This window comes from Tachyglossus aculeatus, chromosome 9 (assembly GCF_015852505.1).
Source record: "Tachyglossus aculeatus isolate mTacAcu1 chromosome 9, mTacAcu1.pri, whole genome shotgun sequence".
NCBI lineage: Eukaryota > Metazoa > Chordata > Mammalia > Monotremata > Tachyglossidae > Tachyglossus > Tachyglossus aculeatus.
Window position 1 is genome coordinate 11,653,356 of NC_052074.1, and position 25,160 is coordinate 11,678,515.

The 25,160-nt window shown below is 41.8% G+C and overlaps 1 protein-coding gene across 2 annotated transcripts in view; it reads left to right on the forward strand.

Moving 5' to 3' along the window:
• Nucleotides 1–8,878, forward strand: part of ACTR2 (actin related protein 2) — a 37,370-nt gene extending 28,492 nt beyond the window's left edge. For both annotated transcript variants that reach the window (XM_038751100.1, XM_038751101.1), the window contains 3 exons: nt 3,111–3,256; nt 4,175–4,307; nt 6,132–8,878. In XM_038751100.1, the coding sequence (XP_038607028.1) occupies nt 3,111–3,256; nt 4,175–4,307; nt 6,132–6,302 (450 nt within the window). In that variant the 3' untranslated portion in view covers nt 6,303–8,878. The remainder of the gene's footprint in view (nt 1–3,110; nt 3,257–4,174; nt 4,308–6,131) is intronic.
• The last annotated feature ends 16,282 nt before the right edge of the window (nt 8,879–25,160 follow it).

Here is a 25,160-nt window from a genome sequence, read left to right on the forward strand (position 1 = left end):
GGTAAGAAATCATCTGTAAGAAATCACTCGCTGTCTCAAATTCCTCTCCTCCAACTCTTTCCTGGACCCCCTCCACTGCACGGAAACCGCCCTTTCAAAGGTCACCAATGACCTCCTCCTTGCCAAATCTAATGGCTCCTACTTCATCCTAATCCTCCTTGACCTCTCAGATGACTTTAACACTGTGGACCATCCCCTTTTCCTCAACATGTTATCCAACTGTGGCTTCACTGACTCCATCCTCTCCTGGTTCTCCTCTTACCCCCTTTGGCTGTACATTCTCAGTCTCCTTTACGGGCTCTTCCTCCCCCTCTCATCCCTTAACTGTAAGGGTTCCTCAGGGGTCAATTCTTGGTCCCCTTCTAGTCTCCATCTACACTCCCTTCTTAGAACAGTGCTGAAGCACTTAGAACAGTGCTTCATACATAGTAAGCGCTTAACAAATGCCATCATTATTATTATTATTATTGGTGAACTCATTCAATCCCATGGCTTCAAGTATTATGTCTATGCGGATGACACCCAACTCTATATTTCCTCCCATGTTCTCTTTCCCTCCTTCCAGGCTCACATCTCCTAATATCTTCAGGACATTTCCACCTGGATGTCCTCCTGCCCTCTAAAACTCAACATGTCCAAGACTGAGCTCCGTATCTTCCCTCACAAACCCTGTCCTCTCCCTGGCTTTACCGTAACTGTGGACGGCACAACCATCCTTCCCATCTCACAAGTCCGCAACCTTGGTGTCATCCTTGCCTCCGCTCTCTCATTCACCCCATATGTCCAATCTGTCACCAAAGCCTGCTGGTCTCACCTTCACAACATCGCCAAGGTCCACCTTTCCTCTCCATCCAAACCGCTGCCATGTTAGTACAGTCATTCATCCAATCCCGACTTGACTACTGCCTCAGCCTCCTTTCTGGCCTCCCAATCTCCTGTCTCTCCCCACTTCAGTCTATACTTCACTCTGCTGCCGGATTATCTTTCTACAGAATCATTCTGGGCATGTCACCCCCCTCCTCAAAAATCTCCAGTGGTTGCCTGTCAACCTCTGTATCAAGCAAAAATTCCTCACTATTGGCTTCAAAGCTCTCCATTACCTTGCCACCTCTCACCTCCCTTCTCTCCTACATCCTAGCCTGTACACTCTGCTCCTCTGGTGCTAACCTCACTGCCTCGTTCTCACCTGTCCTGCTGTCAACTTCTGGCCCTTGTCCTACCTGTGTCCCGGAACGCCCTCCCTCCTCAAATCCGCCAATCCCACTTCCCCCCCCTTCAAAGTCCTACTGAAGGCTCACCTCCACCAAGAGGCCTTCCAAGACTAAGCCCCCCTTTTCCTCAGCTCCCCCTCCCCTCCACATTACCCCAACTCGCTCCCTTTGCTCTACCCCCCTCCTCCCACAGAACTTGTGTATATATGTATTTATAATTCTATTTATTTGTATTAATGCCTGTTTACTTGTTTTGATGTGTATATATCTATAATTCTATGTATATTAATGCCTGTTTACTTGTTTTGATGTGTATATATCTATAATTCTATGTATATTTATGCCTGTTTACTTGTTTTGATGTGTATATATCTATAATTCTATGTATATTGATGCCTGTTTACTTGTTTTGATGTCCCCCTTCTAGACTGTAAGCTCGGTGTGGGCAGGGATCGTTCCAAGCACTTAGTACACAGTAAGCTCTGCACACAGTAAGCGCTCAAATACGATTGAATGAATCTGTTTTACCCACATTATTTTCAGATTTTTTTTTTTAATAGAAGGTGGAAGGTGAAAGTCTCCCCCCCGTTGCTATAATCTTTATCTACTTTTGACAGAAGGGGCCAGTATTGAACCGTGATTTAATAAGAAAACTATCCCAACTGGTGGCTTGGATTAGTTCAGTAGGTGGCGCTGTTTCATTTGAGTCGGTGAAGCCCTTCAGAGGAACTATTTTGCTTGATTTTTGTCCATCAGAAGAAATCTTTAACTTCACTTCCATGGCACATTTCAGCTGGTTATCAGAGTTGCTGTGGCTGGATTTTTTTCCAGTAATCATTGCACTCTGTCCAGGCAGAGGACCTTCTACATCCCATCTTAATTCACTTTTCCCTAGTTGGGTAAAATGCCCCTTGGTGACTAAATGCACAGTGCGGTCCTTTTTTACTCCAGAACTGAATGCAGTGAAGTATTTTCTACTTCCTTCATTAAACTCCCACTTACCTCATTGTACAGCGAGGTGATGGACTCTTAGAAACTTTGCAGGACCAAGGAAGTGGAAGAGGGAAGTGGGAGGTACAGGAGTCCCTTCTGGACTGTGAGCCCGCTGTTGGGTAGGGACTGTCTCTACGTGTTGCCGACTTGTACTTCCCAAGCGCTTAGTACAGTGCTCTGCACACAGTAAGCGCTCAATAAATACGATTGATTGAGGTAGGTTGAAATGCTTGGGAAGCTGAGGGGAGGAAGGAACTTTCCTCAAGCAAAACCATGTTTACAGTAACCTCTTCCCTCCACCCCCAATCCTCTGGAGCTTATTTTAAGCAAGCTTCACTGTGGTTTGTAAAATCACATAAGATTTTGAGGAGGAGATATATTGAGAAATATTTTCTCTGTGAAACTTCAGGTATTTCAGTGTATGGTAGTAAACTTGGGCTCCTGCATTGTTCTCTTTACTCTGTGACTAGACACTCTGTGTGAATGATTAATCAGGACAGGATAGTTAATTGGGAGTTGCTTTGAGCTGTTTTTGTTATGAGCAGATTATCTGTATTTGTGACTAATTTTATTGAACTCCAAAAAATGATTGACTATCAAGTAAGATACAATTTTTAAATACAACTATATTTGAATACTGCACCTAATTTTAGCCTCACATGCTGAAATGTAGTAAATGCCAATATGCTGCTAGACTTAGTTGGTATGTAGCTCAGTCTAGTGATCTAAACTGCATTAGAGGGCATTCCCAACAACAGTTTCCCTTAATAAAATAGAAATGCAGTCCAGTTCTCCATTTTCTCATCTGTTGAATGGTAAAGATAAAGATTTTCATTTCAGGGTGTGCCATTTGGCTTGTGAAAATATTTAAAATATAGGTTTTAATTTAGGATTTCCCTTTTCCAGCTCCCAGATGGCAGAATTATCAAAGTTGGTGGTGAGAGGTTTGAAGCACCTGAAGCTTTATTCCAGCCTCATTTGATCAATGTAGAGGGAGTTGGTGTCGCTGAATTACTGTTTAACACAATTCAGGCTGCCGACATTGACACTAGGTAAGAGCAGAACATTTAAGCTGTTTTGGTCTTTCAGAACTGCTTAAAGGAGAAGTTGGGTAGTAGTGATTAAGCACGTTATTTATTGGTATTGTGAGAATTAGTATACAATTTTTTTTTGATGAAGTGCTGGTGACCATCAAATAAATTAAATTATGTAATAATGGCCTAATTCTGAGATTCACCTTTAAGCACTTATTGTCTAATATCCTATTGCTTTGGAGGATTTTCAGGGGCTCCGATTTTAAGCAGATATCTGGGGCAGAAAATGACTATCGAAAATGAACAAGAGATTAGATTGTCACACAGGTGGTAAACTCCTCAAATAGACACCTGCCTATTTTTATAATACCCTTCAGGGCCGAATACAATATTTTGCACAAAGGAGTTGGTAGTTTAATGAGTAGGGGAAGATGTGTGCTGGAGTGACAAATCAAATTGGAGTGCTAACAGAAGACTGTCAGATTTTTTGTCTAGATTGTTTCTAATCATGATAAACTCTTAATACAGAGGATTGTGTAGATAGTCTTGTTTAAGGAACAATATAAACATTAGTCAACGTAAATGGATTTTTGTGGGGTTTCTTCATTCAGTGCTGTTTAATACTTCCAGCACATATGCTGTGCAAGGCATTATTTTGAACTATACTGAGACAGTATGTATCATCTGTTATCTTTGTATAGGATGTACACTAGTTTAATTGCAAGTAATTTATAAGTGCTTAGAGTGCTTTGACCATAAGCCCCATGTGGGTCAGGGGCTATGCAGAATCTGATTGCATTGTACATACCCTAGGGCTTAATATAGTGCTTGATACATTGTAAGGATTTAAATACCACAATTGTTGTTGACATTATTCTTCTTGGTCCTGATGGCTTGTGGGTTTTGCTAAGCATTAAAATCTGGTTTCTTTTCCAGGTCTGAATTCTATAAGCACATTGTGCTTTCTGGGGGTTCGACTATGTATCCTGGGCTGCCTTCGCGTTTGGAACGTGAACTTAAACAGCTTTATCTGGAACGAGTTTTAAAGGGAGATGTGGAAAAACTCTCGGTGAGTCTTGAGCGTGGTGGTTAATTTTGAGGAGAAGTCCTGAAAACTACCAGAGGGAGCCAGGTCGAGTTCATAGCCTTCAGGAACCCCGTTCCAGTTTGAAGAAAGTGCTGCAGTGAGGTGAAGAGTAGCTGTTGGTTGGTCTGTATCCTCTTTCCTCTTGCTAGCCAGCCTCCTCACTCCATCAGTCAAATCTTACCCTCAGCTCCCCATCCCCAATCCAGAGCCCAGTTCAGTTATGGCCCATCCTCTATGATTCAACGTGTTTTCAAGTGAGTGAATGGAGTGGGGTCCTATGGACTTGGATAAACTGGAATCCATCTCTACAGACCTAGCTGGCCTACTACATTGACACTCTATTCCGTCTTCTCTCATGGCTCACAGGATTTTTTTTGGAGGACTTTTTCTACTGTTGGAAGAAGTTCTGCATACATGTTTATCCAGTTTATTATAACTAATTATTTAATTTTTTGTAAGGAAATCTACTCTCAAATCATGAACTAGAGATCAGTGTAATCCAAATATAACAGTGGAGGGGTCTTCCTGGATTGAAGTTCATCATCATCATCATCAATCGTATTTATTGAGCGCTTACTGTGTGCAGAGCACTGTACTAAGCGCTTGGGAGTTGAATCCACAAAGAGGCAGTGTGGCCCAAATTCGGTGATCTCTTTTTCTTCACCTCCTTCCCCTCCTCACAGCACTTGTGTATATATATTTTTACAGATTTATTACTCTATTTTACTTGTACATATTTACTATTCTATTTATTTTGTTAATGATGTGCATATAGCTTTAATTCTATTTAGTTCTGATGACTTTGACACCTGTCTACATGTTTTGTTTTGTTGTCTGTTTCCCCCTTCTAGACTGTGAGCCCGTTGTTGGGTAGGGACCGTGTTTATATGTTGTATTTTATATGTTTATATGTTGTACTTCCCAAGCTCTTAGTACAGTGCTCTGCACACAGTAAGCGCTTAATAAATACGATTGAATGAATGAATGATCAGTTTGGCGTGAAAGTCTTCCTAGGCTGTTGCATATATTTAATTTAAGAGTATCTCAACAACATTAAGTTTTCAGGACACCGAAAACTTTCATTGAAGTACTTTCATTTGATCTATAGCTAAATTTTTTAGATTAATTTGAAATTCTGTTAAAGAGTATAAAGCAGATGGAAAGAATGGCTGCAAACTCTTGGAGTTTTGCGTTTGTTTCCTGTTTGAGCCCGATACCTCGGTGGTTAATCTGTTAAGTGAAAAACAGGCAAAAGCAAATACTGCAGCAGGCAGATGAATGTCCAAAACTCTCTTCTTCTGTTCCATTGTGTAGTCCCCTCTGAGATTGATGTCTTTTTAATCCATTGCTTTGGAGTTCCCTGTACTACGTGCATGATTTGCCAGTTTTCTCTTGAGGGTGCTATTTTTTTTTTTTAAATGCTGATGGATGTGCTTGTTTGTAGACTTTTTCAGTATCTGTCATACTGCGTAGCCAGTTGTCCCACAATGGGTGGTTTCACCACGTATTTTGGGTAGTTTGAGGGCATCACCTGCCTCAAGAAGTGGTCAGGTCCTGTAACACAACAGTTGATGTGGGGCTGCTTTCTTTACTGCATTCCCTAGACTTTTTTAAACCTTATCAGTTGCACTTCCCAATAAGTGACTCCAAAAACCCATATTATGATTTTTTTAAAGATCCCATTTTGTTTTCTATAATATTGCCTTTTAATTCAATAGAAAAGTGAATTAAGGGGAAGAGAATATCCAATTAGTGTACTAGTCTACCTTTTCAGGCTTTAACAACTCCTCCCTCCTCCCTTTATAGAAATTTAAGATCCGCATTGAGGACCCTCCACGCCGAAAGCACATGGTATTCCTGGGCGGGGCTGTTCTAGCAGACATCATGAAAGACAAAGACAACTTCTGGATGACCCGACAAGAATACCAAGAAAAGGGTGTGCGTGTGCTGGAGAAACTTGGTGTGACTGTTCGATAAACCCAAAAGCTTGTTCCCATCACGTCCCTAAAGCTTTCTTTTTTTTTTTTTTTCCTTTATTGCCAATCTTTGAACTCATTCAGCTACATGACATGGAAAGGCCTGTCTGTGCCCTTTGACTGGAAAGGTCAGGTTTTGTTCTGGTTCCTTGGGGAAGCTTTTGTTAAATATTTGTTAATGTGGCTAAATTTGACTATTTAATTCGACCACTTCCCCCGCAAACAAACCGTGAGAGCCAAAGGGCCTGTCTGCTGCATTGTTCCTTCTCAGTAGGCATTTGGATAATTCCGGTAGGCTTTTTATTTCCAGGTTACTGCTATAATGCTGCTAGCTTTTGTCTTTAGCACACCAGGTGGTTTGCCTTTCTTAGCATAAGAAAAACTTTTAACTGCAGCTTTGACATCACATTAGTGTGGAAGGGGTGCCTTTACACCCTAAACTGCGTTTCCCTGTAGTGTGGAGCTTTAAGTAATTATTGCTACAACTCTACAAAACTTCCATAAAGCCTCCAGTATTATCATCTTATTTGGGAAACGTCAGACTATGAACTAAATCAGTTTCTGTTGGATTTTTTTGCGGGGAGGGTGGTTTTTGAGCTGTATATCTTTTCTGCTATGGGATATGTAGGGTGAACTTTACAGTACTTTATTTTGTAGGTTTTCCATTAATTCTGGTATGCCATGATACGTTTCCATATGATAGAGAGTAAGAGTAGTATTATGTTATTTGTTCCCTTGCCATGTGGCTAAGAGCTATGGTTTAAAAAATAAATAAATAAATAAAAATCTGGGACTGGGTTCCCTGCAGTCCATCGATTGAAAAGTAACATTTTCAAAAATGCTTGTGATCACTCTGCTTACAGATAAAAGCATTACCTTGTAAAAGTTGGTATTTTTGTAAGTGCTTTTGTTTATTTCCGAAGCACTTCTATTAAAATTCGCAATTACAATAACCCAGTGCCAAGTACAGTTCTTGCAAATAGATCATCCAGAAAAATGACCAGTGCATATTTAAAAGTGAGCAGAAATTTATAGTCACTGGCAGAAAATTACAAAACTTTACCTTTACTTGCTTCGGTTAAAAACAACTGAGTTATGGGACTTGTTGCCAGTTGGTAAATATCCACAAGTCATTTTTGCTTGCCTTGATTTGATACCTAGAAGGAGAAGTGGTGAAATCTGTTGGAAATATTGTTTACAAAAAAAAAAACAAGATTAAAGTTCTTAATTGTATGGAAAAAGAACTGCTAATTATCTATCCAGCATCCTTTATGCTTACAAAATGAGTTGTGTAAGTCAAATGTATAAGAAAATGCATAGCAAACTCTGTCAATGCCAGGAAACCAAATCCATAAACTACTTCTGTATGGTATTTATGAAGAAAACTGATAGTATCATTCATACGTGAATTATTTCCAGATTTGCTGGAGAATAAAATAAAAAATGTTATCAGTTTTTAAACTTCCAACTGCAAAAGAAGACACAAAGCTTCCTTTCATTCCAGAAATGTGTATTTGCAAATAATGATCTATTTAGGAAAACTCTTTCTCTTGGCTGACTAAAACCTAAAGAAGAATTGCTGTGCGTTGCTAGAGAAGGGAATTAAGTCAAAAGTCGTCTATTTGAATGAAACAAGCACAAAAAAATTAGTTGTAATTATGCAATGATGTTTTCATGAGGGCATTTGAAGTCTTTTTGCCCTGAACTTGAACAAATTGAACTTACTGGCATGCTGGACATGCTTCAGTACATGCACTTATAACGGTTACTAGGTTTTAGGGCTATGGATACCTTGAATTCCTCAAGTTTTCTGAGTGAACTCTGTAGGTGAGATGTTCTTACAAGTATCATAGATGTGTCAACTTTTAGAGAACCTGCATTTAGACAAGTACTAGGTGTTGTTTTCATCATAAATAGAATGATTTACCTTTGGACACACCATTGAAACCATGGACTAAACCAAAGAAAGAAATGGGACCTTTTTTAAAAAAGAAAAACACAAAAATGTTCAGATTTCATAAAGGCAGGATTTTTTTTTTTTTAACTAAACTTCTTGGTGCTTTGAGCAACTAAGGCCATGTTCTGTACTCCAGGTTGAAAATGACTTTAGAAAAAAATGTATCCCTTTGGATATAGATGTTTTATTTTGAGTTCTCAGTGGGTAGGAAGAAGTTCCCTCAGTGTATTTTCTTCCTGCCCTCACAGCTTAGAACTTTGCTATGAAACAGGCCAGGGTTTGTTTAGCTTTGGAAGTCCATAGTCACCTAAATTAAAGTTTGCAATTAGCTTGAAATACTTTCATTTTTTTGAAATTAGAAATTGAGATGCCTTGACATTTGAACGTGTTCTTCATGTTACGTCCTACTTTTAAACTTGTGTCTCTAAAATCACCCCCAACAATGATATTTAGGCTGTTAACCAAGGTAGCTTATTACAAAGGCTTCAATACAGTTTTGAGAAATGATACAACACCTGGAAAGCAGTTTAAAACCATCAGTGGAAATCTAAATAGCAGTTTAAATATAATTTGAAAACACCTCTTTGATTAAAAAAAAAATAAAACCAGATTTTTCAAAGTAGTTTTACATTTTGTTTTTCTTTCTTTTGCTGTTTCATTTTCATTCATGCTTTCTTTTCTCCTGACCTAGAACTGTGATGGACATATGACCCTGGGTAGTCTGCTGGGAGGAAAGCCAGGCTAGCCAACACCCAAACTCTTTTCACTGGCTAATGCTGTGTAAGTGGGTCCGGAATCCTTGGCTGAGACGCTCAAAGATCAATATGTCAGATTCCATGGTTGTATATTAAGTTATTTTGATGTTATTTCAATAAGGTTTTATAAGACAGTATTAAGAAGTCACAGTTTTAACTGAGGTTAAGCTTGCTAGTTTCCTCAAAGGGTAAGTACTATGTCTTGAAGGGGTCGGGGGGAAAGCAATCATGCTTTCTATAGCATTGACAGTAAATAATTGTTAACCATCCTATTTCAAGGATTAAGGGTTCCAAGCTGTCAGGGGGGTGGCTAGATATTTAATGTGACCACCTAATCCCGGCTCTGCCACTTATCAGCTGTGAGACTTTGGGCAAGTCACTTAATTTCTCTGTGCCTCAGTTACCTCATCTGGAAAATGGGGATTATTACTGTGAGCCCCATGTGGGACAACCTGATTACCTTGTATCTCCCCCAGTGCTTGGCACTTAGTAAGCGCTTAACAAATACCAAAATTAGTATTATTATTGTTATTACCACATTAAAGAATTCCAGTCCCTGTCCTCCCATCTCCACTTCACCTGTTGCTGACCTTGTGGCGTAACCTGCATAGGAGAATCAAAGGGACAATTGGAAAAAAGTATTTTTTACACAAGTTCACAGAACTCACATAAACTTCTTGAGTGTATCGCTGGGCTCATGGGCAGGGAATATCTGTTTATCGTTAGGTTGTACTCTCCCAGGTGCTTAGTACAGTACTCTTGCACCCAGTAAGCACTCAATAAATATGACTGACTGAGTGGACCTGATCAATCAGTGGTATATCAGCACTTACTGGGTGAAGAACACTGTACTAAGGGAGTACAAGTCAGTAGGTAGACATGATCCCTGCTTTCAAAGAGCTTACAATCTAGGTCCCTGTAAACACAGGCTCTACTTATGTGCCGTAGTGACAAAAGCTGTAGGAGAGGGAGGCTGCACATCTAAAATAAAAATAATAATGTTTATTGTGACCTTACTGTGTGCAGGGCACTGGGATGCCATATTGGAACTGGTTAAGGGAAAAACCAGATGCAAGCTGGACAAAGAGCTGTCTGCTAGATATTTCTTTATTTCACTACTTCCCTCTGGCATGAACAATCCAATTTATACAGTTAGGCAAGCCATAGAAGGATTGTCCCCTTTTCAGTTCTTGTGTAAGATCTTGAGCAAAGTGCTTAACTTTCCTATGGCCAGCAAAGAGTGGGTACTCGGCATGGCTGTTGGGTTGTTATGGCTGTATTGGGAATTATTTGAGGAAAGCTTCCTGGAGGAAGTAGGATAGAAGAGCTTCTAAAATGGCAGGCTGTGGTTTGATTTGGGTTGGGGAGGGAGGTCAGGGACAGCGTGAGCAAGAGGTGGAGGAAGAAGAATGGTGTGGTAAGAGGCATGAGCTTAGAGGGCACCAAGAATGGAAGTTGGGGAATAATGGGAGATGAGCTGTTATATAAGATGGGAGGAGCTGATGGAGAGTTGTAAATCAGCAGAGGTATTTACTGAGTGCTTGGGAGACTACAGTACAATAGTTGGTAGATACCATCCCTGCCCAGAAATATTATCATATACCTTTTATGGCAAGTGCAAGCAAATACTAAATATCGTAATATTGTCCTCCTTCACCCAAAGGATAAAAGGAGGCTTTATAATATTGCTACCGTAATTCAGGATTCCCAAGTTCCTGGGTATTAATATTCAAGAACTTACCTACCTACATACATACATTGCACCCCCACCCCACTTAATTTATTTGCCCCTTTCATGTCTCCCACCATGTTATAGTTTCTGTTTTTCACTGATCAGGTTCCCTGTATTTTAAGTTGCTTTTTTGCTTTCAGGTCCGGAAAATGGCAAAGAGGACAATCAGTTCCTTCTCAGAGGATTTTGGAATCCGCATTTTCATTTTTATACACACCCCAGCCCCACAGCACTTATGTAAATATCCTTATACTCTATTATTTCCCCTTTATGTCATTTATTTTCATGGCTGTCGCCCCTTGTAGACTATAAGTCCTTGTGGTCAGGAACCACCTTTACCAATTCTTTTATAGTGTAGTTTCCCAAGTGCTTAATACAGTGATCTCTGTTCACAGTAAGCACTCAGTAAATACCACTGATTTGTTACCATTGATTGATTGCTATAAAAATGCATGCCAAATATTGATAAGGTTTAAGTTCCTCACACTGAACTTCCGAAAGTCTTGTTGCAGCACTCTATAGTGTTTAGTTTCATGATCCTACTTTATGTTGTGTGACAGCAAATCTGGAAATGTTTTCTCTGAAGTGGAATACTTGATGCCTGCAGGATATGTCTTTAGATACCATTGTGCATTGGAAGAAAGAAAGTAGTGCTGCAATATTTTAACTCCCGGATGTAAGATTAGCCTTTTTCCTGATAATTTTGATTTTATTATAATGGGGTGATAGAGTAATTCCCTGGTCTTGCTTATTTTGTTGTTATAGTGCATTATCCAACATGTCGAAAAACTGCATTATGAATGTAATCAGGATTCTCATCAGATGGGTTGCAACTAGACTGTCAGCTCCTTATGGGCAGGGAATGTGTGCATACAATAAGCGCTCAGTGAATACCACTGCTTGGTTGCCAGGAAAGGCCAGCTTTTGCCACCTATCAGTGATTTGGAAACGGAATTTAGAAGGTGAGACTTGGGGAAGGTGGCAGACGCTGTGCCATTTGCTGCCACATCTGTACCCCTTGCATATACTAACCCAGATGGGTTGGAAGAGATTTGGGGACTGTGGCTGTCACCATTGCTGAGCCGTCAACGTAGAGAGATCTTTCTGGCAACTAGATGAACTCTGTGGATCATTTAGCGGTTTCCCTCTTCCGAAGTACGGCATTGATGAGGAAGGCTCGGGAAATAAAATGTTAAAGAACTGTGAGGTTTGGAAGAAGGATGAACACTAGAATAAGTATAAAGTAATGCCCCAAAATACCCCAAATGGTGGCTGCTCAAGTAGGTTTTGTCCAGGAAGAGGCAGATAGAGGGGCCTTAGCTTTTAGTAGAGTTATTACACTGGAGAATATGGATGGTCTGTTTTCTCTAGGCTGTTGGCCTGCTGCTAAAATAATTAGCTGTTCGGCAGACAGGGGAAAGAATCACATCTGCACAGGACAGGAAGACTAGGACAGTAGAAAAGGAAAAAAATGTCTGCTTGAATCACAGCTGCCTACCATGCAGTCCCAGGGCTTGCCAAGAAAATGTAGATTGATTTAAGGGGAAAAGCTGAGGAAACCATTTAACCCCAGATACCTTGGATGTGTGACAATCCCTGGGAAAACCATTTCCAGTTAGAAACGACAGATGGGTCATTTCAACCGTTGTGCCTCCTGCACCTTGACCTTCTTTGGCCCAAGAGCTGGCCGCCAGGCTCATGTGGCATCTTTAAACCACAACTTTCAGAAGTGAGCCAAGGGGCAAGGTTTCTTCAGCACGTGTAATCAGGCACTTCAACTGTCTTGAACTTGGAAAAATCTAGTCTAAGGGGGCTTTCGTGAGCCGCAGGTTTGTGAGAGAAGCCTTGTGCTCTTCCTCCCAGCTGCGCTTTTCGGCTGCTCCAGCTCAGCTTTGGGGCTGGAGGAGAAAGGTGATGGATGGGCTGTCTTAGAGTGCCAGGTTCTGGGGGGGAACACTGACTTCTTGCTATGAGAAATGTGGAATAGATGGTCATCTCCACTTGACGTGACATTTCTACAGTGCTCGAGGGGTTGAAGAAGTGTGTGCCCAATTCAGTTGGCCCAAGTATTTTCCCCAGCCTCAGCCGGCTAAGTGCCTTGGAAAAAAAATCACTTATCCTCTTTATGCCTTAATTTAACTTACTAAAAAAGTGGGTCTAATGCCACAGGCTTTACAGGAGTGGTTGAGGCCCAATTATTGTGGGAAATGGGCTTTGATATTGAAGTGCTTCATAAGAGCGGGCTATTCTGCTTAGAGCTGGTGAGCTCTGCCCCTGAAGAAAATTAAATGGCAGCCCTAGCCATTAACTAATAAATAGCATGTTGGATCAAATTGGACACTTGTCACACTTCTAGGATCAGTGTTGGTTTTTTTTAAAAGCAGGAACTAACTTAGAAGAGCAGGTGTTCATTTTGACATGGGGAAGGGCTAGACAAGGGAGTAAATGAATGGGGTTCCCAAATCTTCCATCACAGCAGTAAGGCAAGAAATAGCATCTCAAGTGATTAGGCTTAGGAGAGCCCTTGTCATCCAAACTTTAGGAGGAGCAGTCGTGAAGTACGTTAAACCAGGTCAAATCTCCCAGAACTAGACTTTCCCTTTGAGCCCCTTCGGAAAGGGGTAAGTCCAAGGGAACACTTTCATGTATACGTCTGTGATGACAACTTAATGGAAGGCCCATATGTGAAGAATAGCTCATGTAACCAGAGCTCTTGCATTTTGGGTAAGATGTTTTGGGACCAGGCCGCAGCAGCTGTGAGACACTCAAGCGGCAGCTAATTTAGCTAGCTGAATTCAAGAATATTCCCCAGATCTCCCAAACAATGAATAGCAGTGTTGTTCACGATCACCATTACTACTTACATCCTCCTTTTGACTGGGAGCAGAGGGAGGAAGCCTGTATCTGGGCTTCTAGGGCAGGAGTGCATGAATAGATGTTAGTCTGTAGGAGATCCTCCCCACCACAACCGGGGGAATGAACTGGAAAGGAGGAAGGAAATTGCGTAGGATAAATAAAACAAAAACAAAAAGCTTCAGGAAGGCCCTTATGATGAGCAAAAATTTGTAAATCCCGATATTTGTGGGAGGTCTGAGGTTCAGTGCCAATATTAAATGCTTTTCCAATAAAATTGAAGTCATACAGATTTGCTTAAGGGATAGCGTCACTCTCCTGAAAGCTGCATCAGAAACAGAACAGTTCCATGTTTCTGTCAATTTAAACATCCTAATCCACATATTAATCATTTTAACTACACATTAATTGTATTGAGCACTTACTGTGTGCAGAGCACTGTATGAAGCACTTGGGAAAGTACCCTATAATAGAATTGGTAGTTCTGTTCCCTGACCACAGAGAGTTTGCAGTATGGAGAATGTTTGATTTTTTTTTTCCACTGGGAATTAACTGGTAAAATGATTATACTGCTGAGAGACCACTCTATAATAGTCAAAATCAAATCAAAATCCCTTCATGGAAGGGAAGCGACTGAGCTAGCATCTTAGGTTATCCCGTGTTTTCAGTGTTCTTGAGGTCACAGATCCCAAGCTGCTAATCAAATCCAAGCCCTCCATGGTACTCAAACAACTCAATCTGACCTGCTGCTAAGTGTACTGCCTCAGAGAGGAGGATATGTGTCTTAATTGGCCTTCAAACTGAAAAAACAAACACCTTGGTAATTAGAAATAGTATGCATTTTACAACTCAACCAAATTATCCCAGCATAAAGTTTGCCAAGTACTACTAAGCCAAATGGTATGTTGCAGTTTGAAGTCTTGTGCAGCTGTTCTTGTCAGGGACTTGGGGACTGGATAGTGTCCTAGCCAAATTTGTTGCAGGTCTTGTCCATGTAAACAAAAGCAACCAGGCAGACAAGCCGGGGCCAAGTTAAATTAGCTTGAAGATGATCTGTCAAATTTAACTTGGTGATGAAAAAAAATAATCAATGTCACCCTAGTAATGATTTTCAGTTTGTGCCCATTAAGCATTTTGAGAAATCACTGCAGGGCTAAAATTGACTTTTGACCAAACAATCTGTACATCCAGGACATTTCACTATTGTATTCTGTGACTGGATCACTTCCCATTGGGTTACACCCTGCTCCTCTCAACAGTCCCAGAGGCTTTTTTGACCAGGATGAGAGGCCTGTTTTTATGACACAGGTTAACTGCCTTTCTCTAAAGCTCACCATGATTCACTTTTTTTTTTTTAATGGTATTTGTTAAGTATTTACTATATGCCAGGCACTGTACTAAATGCTGGGGTAGATGTAAGCTAATTGGGTTGGACCCAATCAATGTCCCACATGGGGCTCAGAGTCTTAATTCCTGTTTTAGGGATGAGGTAACAGACACAAAGAAATGAAGTGACTTGCCCAAGTTCGGACAGCAGACAAGTGGCAGAACCTGGATTAGAACCCAGGTCCTTCTGACTCACAGGCCTGGGCTCTATCCACGAGGCCACTTTGCTTCTCTTGGAAAGCTTAGAAAGATACCAGCTCACCTAACTCCCCACCAAGAGCCTACCTTTTTTTTTTTTTTTTTCCAGATCAACCTTTGGCCTGGGTAAACAAGAAAGACACAGGTACAGACAACTATCCTGTCATAAATCTCAAGTTTAAACTGAAAAGGCCTCAAACCTTAAGTTTGCTATGGAAAATTCAATCAATGGTATTTATTGAGCACTTACTGTGTGCAGAGCACTGTACTAAGTGCTTTGGAAAGTACAATACCACAGAGTTGGTGGACAGATTCCCCACCCACCTTGAGCTTGCAGGGAATCAATCAATCAATTGTATTTATTGAGCGCTTACTGTGTGCAGAGCACTGTACTAAGTGCTTGGTAAGTACAAGTTGGCAACATATAGAGACAGTCCCTACCCAACAGCGGTCTCACAGTCTAAAAGGGGGAGACAGAGAACAAAACCAAACATACTAACAAAATAAAATAAATAGAATAGATATGTACAAGTAAAATAAATAAATAAATAAATAGAGTAATAAATATGTACAAACTTAGGGAAGCAGTATGGCCTAATGGAAAGAGCACAGGCTTGGGTGTCAGAGGACCTGGGTTCTAATCCTGCTGCCTGCTGCCACTTACCTTTTCTGGGCCTTGTTTCCTCATCTGTAAAATGGGGATTCAAGACCAGTTTTCCCTCCTACCTAGACTGTGAGCCCCGTGTGGGACAAGGACTGTGTCTGAACTGGTAATTTTGACTCTACCCCAGCACTTAGTACAGTGCTTGGCACATAGTAAGTATCTAACTACAACAATTATGTATAGGGGTAGACATATTAAAATAAATTATGGATATGTTCATAAGTGCTGTGGGGCTGAGGATGGGTTTAGAGGGTACAGATCCTAATTCATCCACATTTTGGGAGGTGGAAGGGATGGATTGATTTATGATTGGGGAGGGATGGGAGGTTCCTAAAGATGACATTAAATGAAATCTAGAAAACATAGAATAGAGTTCAGGCCAGAATACTTTCCATATAAGGTATGTTCTGCAATTCCATCCAAATGAAATCAGGGCTTGACAATGAATTATACAGCATACAGTTCCAAAGCTTTTAGCTAAATGATCTAAGAATGCATTTACTTTCTAAAATGTTAAAAATTCTGTCTCCACAGCTCCAGCTCTGTTCCTGGTCGGAAAAGTTCCCTTTCTGTAGGCCTCTTTCCCTCATCAGAAGTGTCTAGAAGAACTAGACCTCAAACCCACTCCTGTTATCTATCTCTCTGGGAGGGGCGTGGCTGTGAATGGGGGTTAAAAGAACAAATTTACACGGTTGTATTTTAATACCTGCAGTTCTTTTCAGCTCGAAGCAGAAGGATTCCTTGTCCGAGTGTCTTTTGTCTTTCGGAGCCAAAGCTAGCAATAGGTTTACTGAACACTTATTTAGCAATGACACTGTATTTAGGTTCCTTGAAAACCATTGATTTTTCACCACCAGGGACCCCCGTTTGCTCAGAGTACAGCAGTGATGTATTAAGCATAAACAAGAAATCAAATCAAATAGGTGTAAATGAGTAGGGGAAAGTAGATGTAAAACAGAAGCACAACGAAGTTCAATAGGCCTACTTTGAATTACACAGAGTAAAAGCAGATGGCAACGGGAATGCTGAAGGAGCAAGGTAAGGAAAGGCGGATTTGACAAGGCCGAAGGGACACCAGTGTCACAGGTCTGCCATTATCTATGCTAAATAGATCTGTCCTGACCTGGTGCTAAATTGAAATGGAGTTAATCACTCTTGTCAAGTCAGTCAGAAGACTTCAAAAGGGAAGGGAAGTGCTTACATTGAAGTAAACTTTGCTTTATCTCTTAAGGGAGTGAGAGCAGGAAGTAAGATTGGAGGAAAAAATTCAAGAGCCCTCTTATAACAGGAGACGGCTATATAGTGCTCAGCACCCAGTGGGCTCTCAACCACAGTTGAAACTATCAGTCTGAGGTAATATAAAGCACATGAAAGCCAAGATTTTTTTTCTTTTATGATATTCGTTAAGCATTTACTACATGCCAGACACTGTACTAAGTGCTGGGGTAGATACAGGCTAATCAGGTTCGACACAATCCATGTCCCACGTGGGACTTAATCCCATTTTACAGATGAAGTAACTGAGGCCCGGAAGGAAAAGTTAAAAGACTTGCCTGAGGTCACACAGCAGACAAGTGGTGGAGCTGGGATTAGAACTTCTGAATCCCAGGTCTGTGGTCTACCCACTGGACCACACTTCTTCTCTATTTTTCTGCCAAAAATCTTCTTTGCACCGAAACGTTCAGATGAACAAAATCAAAGTTTTTCTGTTTTTGCATTTCTAATGAAGATGCAGATTCGAGTGCAGTTCTTTAGGAGCAGGTCTTGGAGGATCAGTTTTCCTTTAAATAATTCCTACTTCTCTATCAGCTCCTCGGCTCCTTCCTTTATCTGAAGTACTGATCCAGATGAAAGCTTGCTTCACTACACAGTTTGGAAAGAGATAATTAGGGCTTCCTCCTCGGTTCTTGAATGCATGCAGAAGAATTTATTCAAAAGCATTTAAAGGTGCCCTGCAAAAATGTGGGAGAAGTGAGTAGTTTGCATAGTGCTGCTTATAAATTATAGCATATTTCATCCTAAAACACACTAATGGGCCTTTCCTTTATATCCCCCTCCTTCCCCTCCCCATCCCCCCCACCTAACCTCCTTCCCTTCCCCACAGCACCTGTATATATGTATATATGTTTGTACATATTTATTACTCTATTTTACTTGTACATATTTATTCTATTTTATTCTGTTAATATGTTTTGTTTTATTCTCTGTCTTCCCATTCTAGACTGTGAGCCCACTGTTGGGGAGGGACCATCTCTATATGTTGCCAACTTGTACTTCCCAAGCTCTTAGTACAGTGCTCTGCACGCAGTAAGCGCTCAATAAATACGATTGATTGAATGAATGAATGAATCCTCAAATAGCCCAAAAGAATGGAAAATCCAGGGTTGAATAAAGTGGGCTGAAGCCAGGCTAGAGAAGAGAAGGGTCATTCCAGGACAAAATATACAAGTGCTGCCAATAAGCCTAAAAGGAGTCTATTTTAAGTGGGGCATAGACTGAGGGTACTAGAACAATTCAGTTGGGTTTGGGGTTCAATATGCCCACTTAATCATCTACCTCTTGGCAATTTGGGCTCCTCTGAAATTTGGCTTGTAGAGCAATACCTTGATTTAGCTGGATGGGCGCAGGGCAATTTCCTTTTCCTCCAAGGAAGAAATTGGCCTTGCATGTATTCCTCAGAAATCAGTTTAATCAATCAATCAAATCGTATTTATTGAGCACTTACTGTGTGCAGAGCACTGTACTAAGCGCTTGGGAAGTCCAAGTTGGCAACATATAGAGACGGTCCCTACCCAACGGTGGGCTCACGGTTTAAAAGAGGGGCAACTTAAATAGGCTATAAATTAGTGATAGTACTGGTGGGAGCAGGAGGAGTAGGGGAAGTATTAAGCATCCTCCCTTCTCTGTTAACTAAACTTGCTTGTGTACCCTTTAAGAACTTTGATATGCCACAGTACTTATATAAATATTCTTATATTCTACTATTTCCTCTATTCCTAATATATTAATTAATTATAGATTAATTAATAGATTAATCTGTCCCCCTGTAGACTGTACATTCCTTGTGATCAGGGATTGCATTTACTAACTCTGTTATAGTGTACTTTCCCAATGCTCAGTAGTATGCTCTGCACACAGTAAATGCGCAATAAATACCACTGATTTACTGCTTGATTGATAGGGTAGTAATGGTGTTATTTCGTACCTAGAGTGCAATACACTCTACCAAGTGGCTGGCAAAATACAATAGCAGCACAATAAACATTCCCTGTTCACAAGGTACTGATCATGGAGACTGACATAAAATATTTATGGATAGTGGGAGCAATATGAAGAACAAGGATTAAGTAGTTGAATGGTGAAGGTGGAAGAAATATCAAAATAAAAAAATGAATATATTATCAAATATACATGCATATCTATCCCAGGGCTATCTGAGCAGTAACTAGCTTGTTTAGCTATCAAATCAATTGTATTTGGGTGCTTACTGTGTGCAGAGCACTGTACTATGTTGTTGGGAGAGTACAGTACAACGGACTGTAAGCTCGTCTCTAGACTGTACTCGGATTGTGCCTGTTTGTTGTTATACTCTCCCAAGTGCTTAGTACAGTGCTTTGCATGCAGTAAACGCGCAATAAATACGATTGAATAAATGAATGAAAAAGTTGGTAGACACATTCCCTGGCCACAAAGAGCTCACAGTCTAGAGGGACATTGCCTTTCCATCTAGTCATTCCCTAACCAGAGGAAAGTCAGGGGGAAGGGATGGGAAGGTCTAGTGGGGATATCTCTTGGCAGTAGGTTGGAGGAGGGTTAGCCGGGACATGGGCTCTTCTGACCAGTCAATCAACTGTATTGATTGAGCACTTACTATTTGCAGTGACTGTAATAATAATAATGATGTCTATCCTATTTATTTTATTTTGTTAGTATGTTTGGTCTTGTTCTCTGTCTCCCCCTTTTAGACTGTGAGCCCACTGTTGGGTAGGGACTGTCTCTATATGTTGCCAATTTGTACTTCCCAAGCGCTTAGTACAGTGCTCTGCACATAGTAAGCGCTCAATAAATACGATTGATGATGATGGCATTTGTTAAGCGCTTACTATGTGCGAAGCACTGTTCTAAGCACTGGGGGGGGGGGGATACAAAGTGATCAGGTTGTCCCATGTGGGGCTAACAGTCAATCCCCATCTTACAGATGAGGTAACTGAGACTCAGAGAAGTGAAGTGATTTGCCCAAGGTCACACAGCAGACGTGGCGGAGCTGGGATTCAAACCCATGACCTTTGACTCCAAAGCCCGAGCTCTTTCCACTGAGCCACGCTGCTTCTCCACTAAGAACTTGGAAGAGTACAATTCAATAGAGTTGGCAGACACTTTGCTGACTACTGAGCCCCACCAGATGTGGTTCCTCAAGCCCTGTCTTCAAAGAGCTTTTACTGTCTGGTAGGGATGACTATGAGCCATTGTAACCATCTCTGGGTTGAACCATGAACCAAAGTGCCACAAAGGATTTTGGGTTAGAGGGGCAATGGATTAACTGTCAAGTTAAAAATACATGCAAACCTTTCACTTTTATTAATTGAAACTTTTAAAAGGCTTCACTTTCTCCCCTTCATATATAAGATCTGCCAATTCGAAAGCACTTTGGCCCAGCTGAATTGCTTTAAATCTATTCCTTGCTTTCTCTCTTGCCAAATTTCTATTCTCCAAAACCTCCCTAACTTGTGATTATGGGGGAGGAGATGTTGAAGTCCTAGCTGAATCAATGAAAAGTCCAAGTGGAAGGATAGTCTAAAAGATGCCACTTGTCAGAAATACCTTGTGAGTGGTGTGAGGATAGCCACCCCAAAGTGTGGGCTGAGCTTAGCCTAACATTTGTGATGGCTGGTTCTCATTCTCTCTCTTATCTCTCTCTCTCAATTAAATAGGTTGCATGGGTAGTCAGAAAGTCTTCATCACTCATGCTGGTTGAGACCCACTGCTTCAATTAAATATAGTAGATTCCTGTTATTCTTCATTATCCGAGTATAAGGCAAGAGCTCCCTTCTCTAGACTGTAAACTTGTTACCATCATCATCCTCAGTATTTATTGAGCACTTACTGTGTTCAAAGCACTGTAGTAAGCACTTGGGAGAGTACATAGTCTACCAACTCTGTTGATTTGTACTCTCCCAAACGCTTAGCACAGGGTTCTGCACACAGTGAGCGCTCAATAAATATTGATTGATCGCTTCTTCAGCCCAAACTTGTTTTGCTTTAGCACTAGCGGAGGGAGGAGAAGGACGGCAGCAGGGCGTTTGTAAGTGACATTCATCCAAAAAGGTGCTGCTTCTAAACTGGTCGCAAATTCTAAATTAGAGGGCCTGGCCTAATGAGATTTTACTCACATGTACAGATGCCGTTATGTTAATCTATTTAGTGAGTGATTACTGTGTATAGAGCAATGTAATAAACACTTGGGAGAGTACAACAAAGTTGGTAGACACATTCCCTGCCCACAAGGAGGTTATACTGAAAGAGAATCACTAAGTGTATGTAATAAGGCACAGTGTCCGAGTGGAAAGAGCACAGTACTGGGAATCAAGAGAGCTGGGTTCTAATCCTGGCTCCACCACTTGCCTATTGTGTGTCCTTGAGCAAATCACAACTTCTCTGTGCCTCCGATTCCTCATCTATAAAACTGGAATAAAATACCCGTGCTCTCCCTCTTATACTGTGAACCCAATGTGGGACAGTGACTGTGTCTGATCTGACTGTACCTGAGTGCTTAGCACATAGTAAGCACTTTACACATATGACGATTATTATTATTATTATTACCAATCCCTCTTAATGATGATGGCATTTATTATGCGCTTACTACGTGCAAAGCACTGTTCTGGGTTGTGCTGGGTTGTCCCACGGGGGGCTCACAGTCTTAATCCTCATTTTACAGATGAAGGAACTGAGGCACAGAGAAGTGAAGTGACCTGCCCAAAGTCACACAGCTGACAATTGGTGGAGCTGGGCTTTGAACCCATGACCTCTGACTGCAAAGCCTGTGCTCTTTCCACTGAGCCACGCTGCTTCTGTGACTTAAATACCACAAATAATAATGATAATAATGAGAAGAAAAAGTCCAAGAGGCCATGGGGATGCTGTCACTTTACTGTTCCAATAAATGGCCACAGGAGGGTACCAGCCTAAGGAAGCCTCCCATTTTTGGGGAAGAAAGTCAGAAGTCGCAGAAACTGGAAGGTGAAGCGGCCATGGCGGAGCAGCAGCAGGAGGAAGACTGGGAACCCAAGGGGTTGAGACTGAGGACAAGGTAAGGGCAGTGACTCGTAGAGGATTACAGACAGGTTCAGCAGTCTGAAGCTGAGAACGCTTCAACCACTCTCCTCTCTCCGCTGCAACAGACTCACTCGGCTCCATCAGTTCGGCTGGGACATCACTAGAGGCCACGGCCTAGTAAGATGAGCTTGAGCCCTGCCTTCATTCAGCAGGTTCTGGCTGCTTCCAAAACTAGAGTAGACTTACAGCATTAAGATAATGAACTGGAGGCTACTAACCCCTTAAGGTCTGGAGCACTGCCCCCAACTTCCCGAAGAATTTTTCATTCAATCGTACTTATTGAGTGCTTACAGTGTGCAGAGAGCATCGTGCTACATGCTTGGGAGAGTACAATACAACAATAAAGAGACACATTCCTGCCCACAATGAGCTTACAGTACAGAGTGGGGGGGAAAGTGTGGTCTAGTAGAAGAAGCAAGGACCTGAGATTCAGGGGTGTCAGTGGCACCATGCCACTTCTCAGCTGTATGACCTTTGGCAAGTCACCTGGCTTCTCTTCAGTTTCAGTTTCTGTATCTTTAAATGGAAATTAAATACCTGCTCTCCCTCCCCCTTCGACTGTGAGCCTTATGTGGAACAGACAGTAGGACTGACCAGGTTATCTTGTATAGATTGTAAGCTCCTTGTGAGTAGGGTTTGGCTTGTACCAAATATATTGCACTCTCCCAATAGAGTGTTTTAACAATAATAATAGTGATAATTGTAATATCTGCAGATATCTGCTCCTTCCTCTCCATCAGTCAATCACATTAAGAAGTGCTTACTGTGTGCAGAGCACTGTATTAAGTGCTTGGGAGACTTCAAACTGCTACTGCGCTGATCCAAACACTTACCATATCCCACCTTAACTACTACATCAGCCTCCTCGCTGACCTCCCTGACTTCTGTCTCTCCCTACTCCAAGGCATACTTCATTCTGCTGCCTGGATCATTTTTCTTAAAAAAAAAAAAAAAATCACAGTCCACATCTCCCCTCCTATGGTTGCCCATCCACCTCCACATGCAACAAAACACTCCTCTCCATTGGCTTTACGGCACTCAGTCAGCTCTATTCCTTTTACTTTACCTCACTGATCTCCTACTTCATGCCAACCCACTGGCTGTACCTCGATCTCATCTTTCCTGTCACTGATCCCTTGCACACACTTTCCTTCTGGCCCGGAACTCCTTTCCCCCTTCATATCCAACAGACTACCACTCTCCCCACCTTCAAAGCCATTCTAAAAATCACATCTCCTTCAAGAGGCCTCCCCTGAGTAAGCCCTCACTTCCACTGTTTGCCCTTCCATGTTGCCTATGCAATTGGGTCTGTAACCCTTAAGGGTTAAGCCCTTTGTTATTCACTCCACCTTCACATCCCTTGGGTACATCTGATCTGTAACTTTGTAAATGTTTCCCTGTCTAGACAACAACCTCCTTGTAGGCAAGGATTGTGCCCACCTGCTCTATCATATTGTACCCTCCCAAGTACTTAGTACAGTGCTCTGCCCATAGTAAGTGCTCAATAAACACCACACTGATTGATTGTGAAATCCCTTCACAGCTTCAGCCCCAAGTCATAGATTCTGCCATACTACAAAGGCAAAAGGACAGAGACACCCCCACTTGCAGGTCTTACTAGAGGCCACATTTCTCTTCTAGAAACGGCTTTCCTGGGGAGGCTGGACGGGATGGGTACTTATTTAGGACACCCCTCCTCGTGGTAGCTGATCCCCATTCCTGTTTTTCTAGATTTGTTTTCCTCTACTCTTTGAAGCCTTTTACAGCAGTAGAATTGGGTTCTATTTTAAACCAAACCCTTAACTTACCACAATTCTAAAACATTTTACCTTTTGTTCCTCCTTTTGGCTAATTCTACTTTGGCAAGAGAAAGGATCACCAGTTAAGAGCCCCGTCCCCCTCACCAGTCCCTTCTGTCAGCCCGTCCCCGCACCAGTTTCCTGTCTGTCTGTCCTGTGCACGAGTCCCCTCTTCCTGCAGCTCCACCCCGCTAAATGAAGCCGGTCTCAGTGAATGACATCGGTGGGCTGTGAGTGAGAGGACTGACTAAAAATATTTGTTGAGATTCATTTGCTGAAGTCAAAAGGAGAGACATAGTTTCCACTATGCAAATATCTCTCCCTTGGTCTGGGGCCAACAAGCTTTACATTTCTTTCCACTTGGGCCACCAAGGAGCCAAGGAAGCAGGGCCCTTCATTCAATACATGATGCCAAGGAAGCAGAGTGGCCTAGTGGATAAAGCATGGACCTGGAGTCAGAAGGACCTGGGTTCTAATCCCAGCTCTGCTGTGTGACCTTGGGACAGCCACTTAACTGCTCTGTGCCTCAGTTACCTCATCTGTAAAATAGGGAAGACTGTTAGCCCTGTGTGGGACAGAGATTGGGTCCAACCTGATAAACTTGTAGCTTACCCCAGCGCTTAGCACAATGTCTGGCACACAGTAAGTGCTCTATCAAATACCATTTATAAAAAATGCCAAACTACAACTTCCTGGGCCTGAAGGACATTGTTGGAAAGGTACTGCTGATTCAGTGCGTTGGTTCCTCCATGAGCCCACTCTCTCACTTGCCCTCTTGCTGCCTGTCTTGTCCTCCACCCCTACCTTCCCAGCACAGATGGTTCCTGCAGGCTGCCCAGGGCCTACCATGACAGCTTTCAGACTGGGGAGATTCTTCAGCCTGGGAGGAAACGTGCAGAAGACTGGCCAAGATTGGTGAGTAAGCCCTGCTTTCCAGAAGGCAACCGGTATCTGATGGGGAACCTCCAACTCTGTGGGCTTTATCACAGAGGAGATGAGGTTGGCGATGCCGGAACTCAATCTTCTCAATCAAGGGAGTTTGTTATCATCATCAATCGTATTTATTGAGCGCTTACTGTGTGCAGAGCACTGTACTAAGCGCTTGGGAAGTACAAGTTAATGTTAATGTAAGTCAAGTTAATGTTAGTGAGTGGTATTTCCCACACAACACCTGGGAGA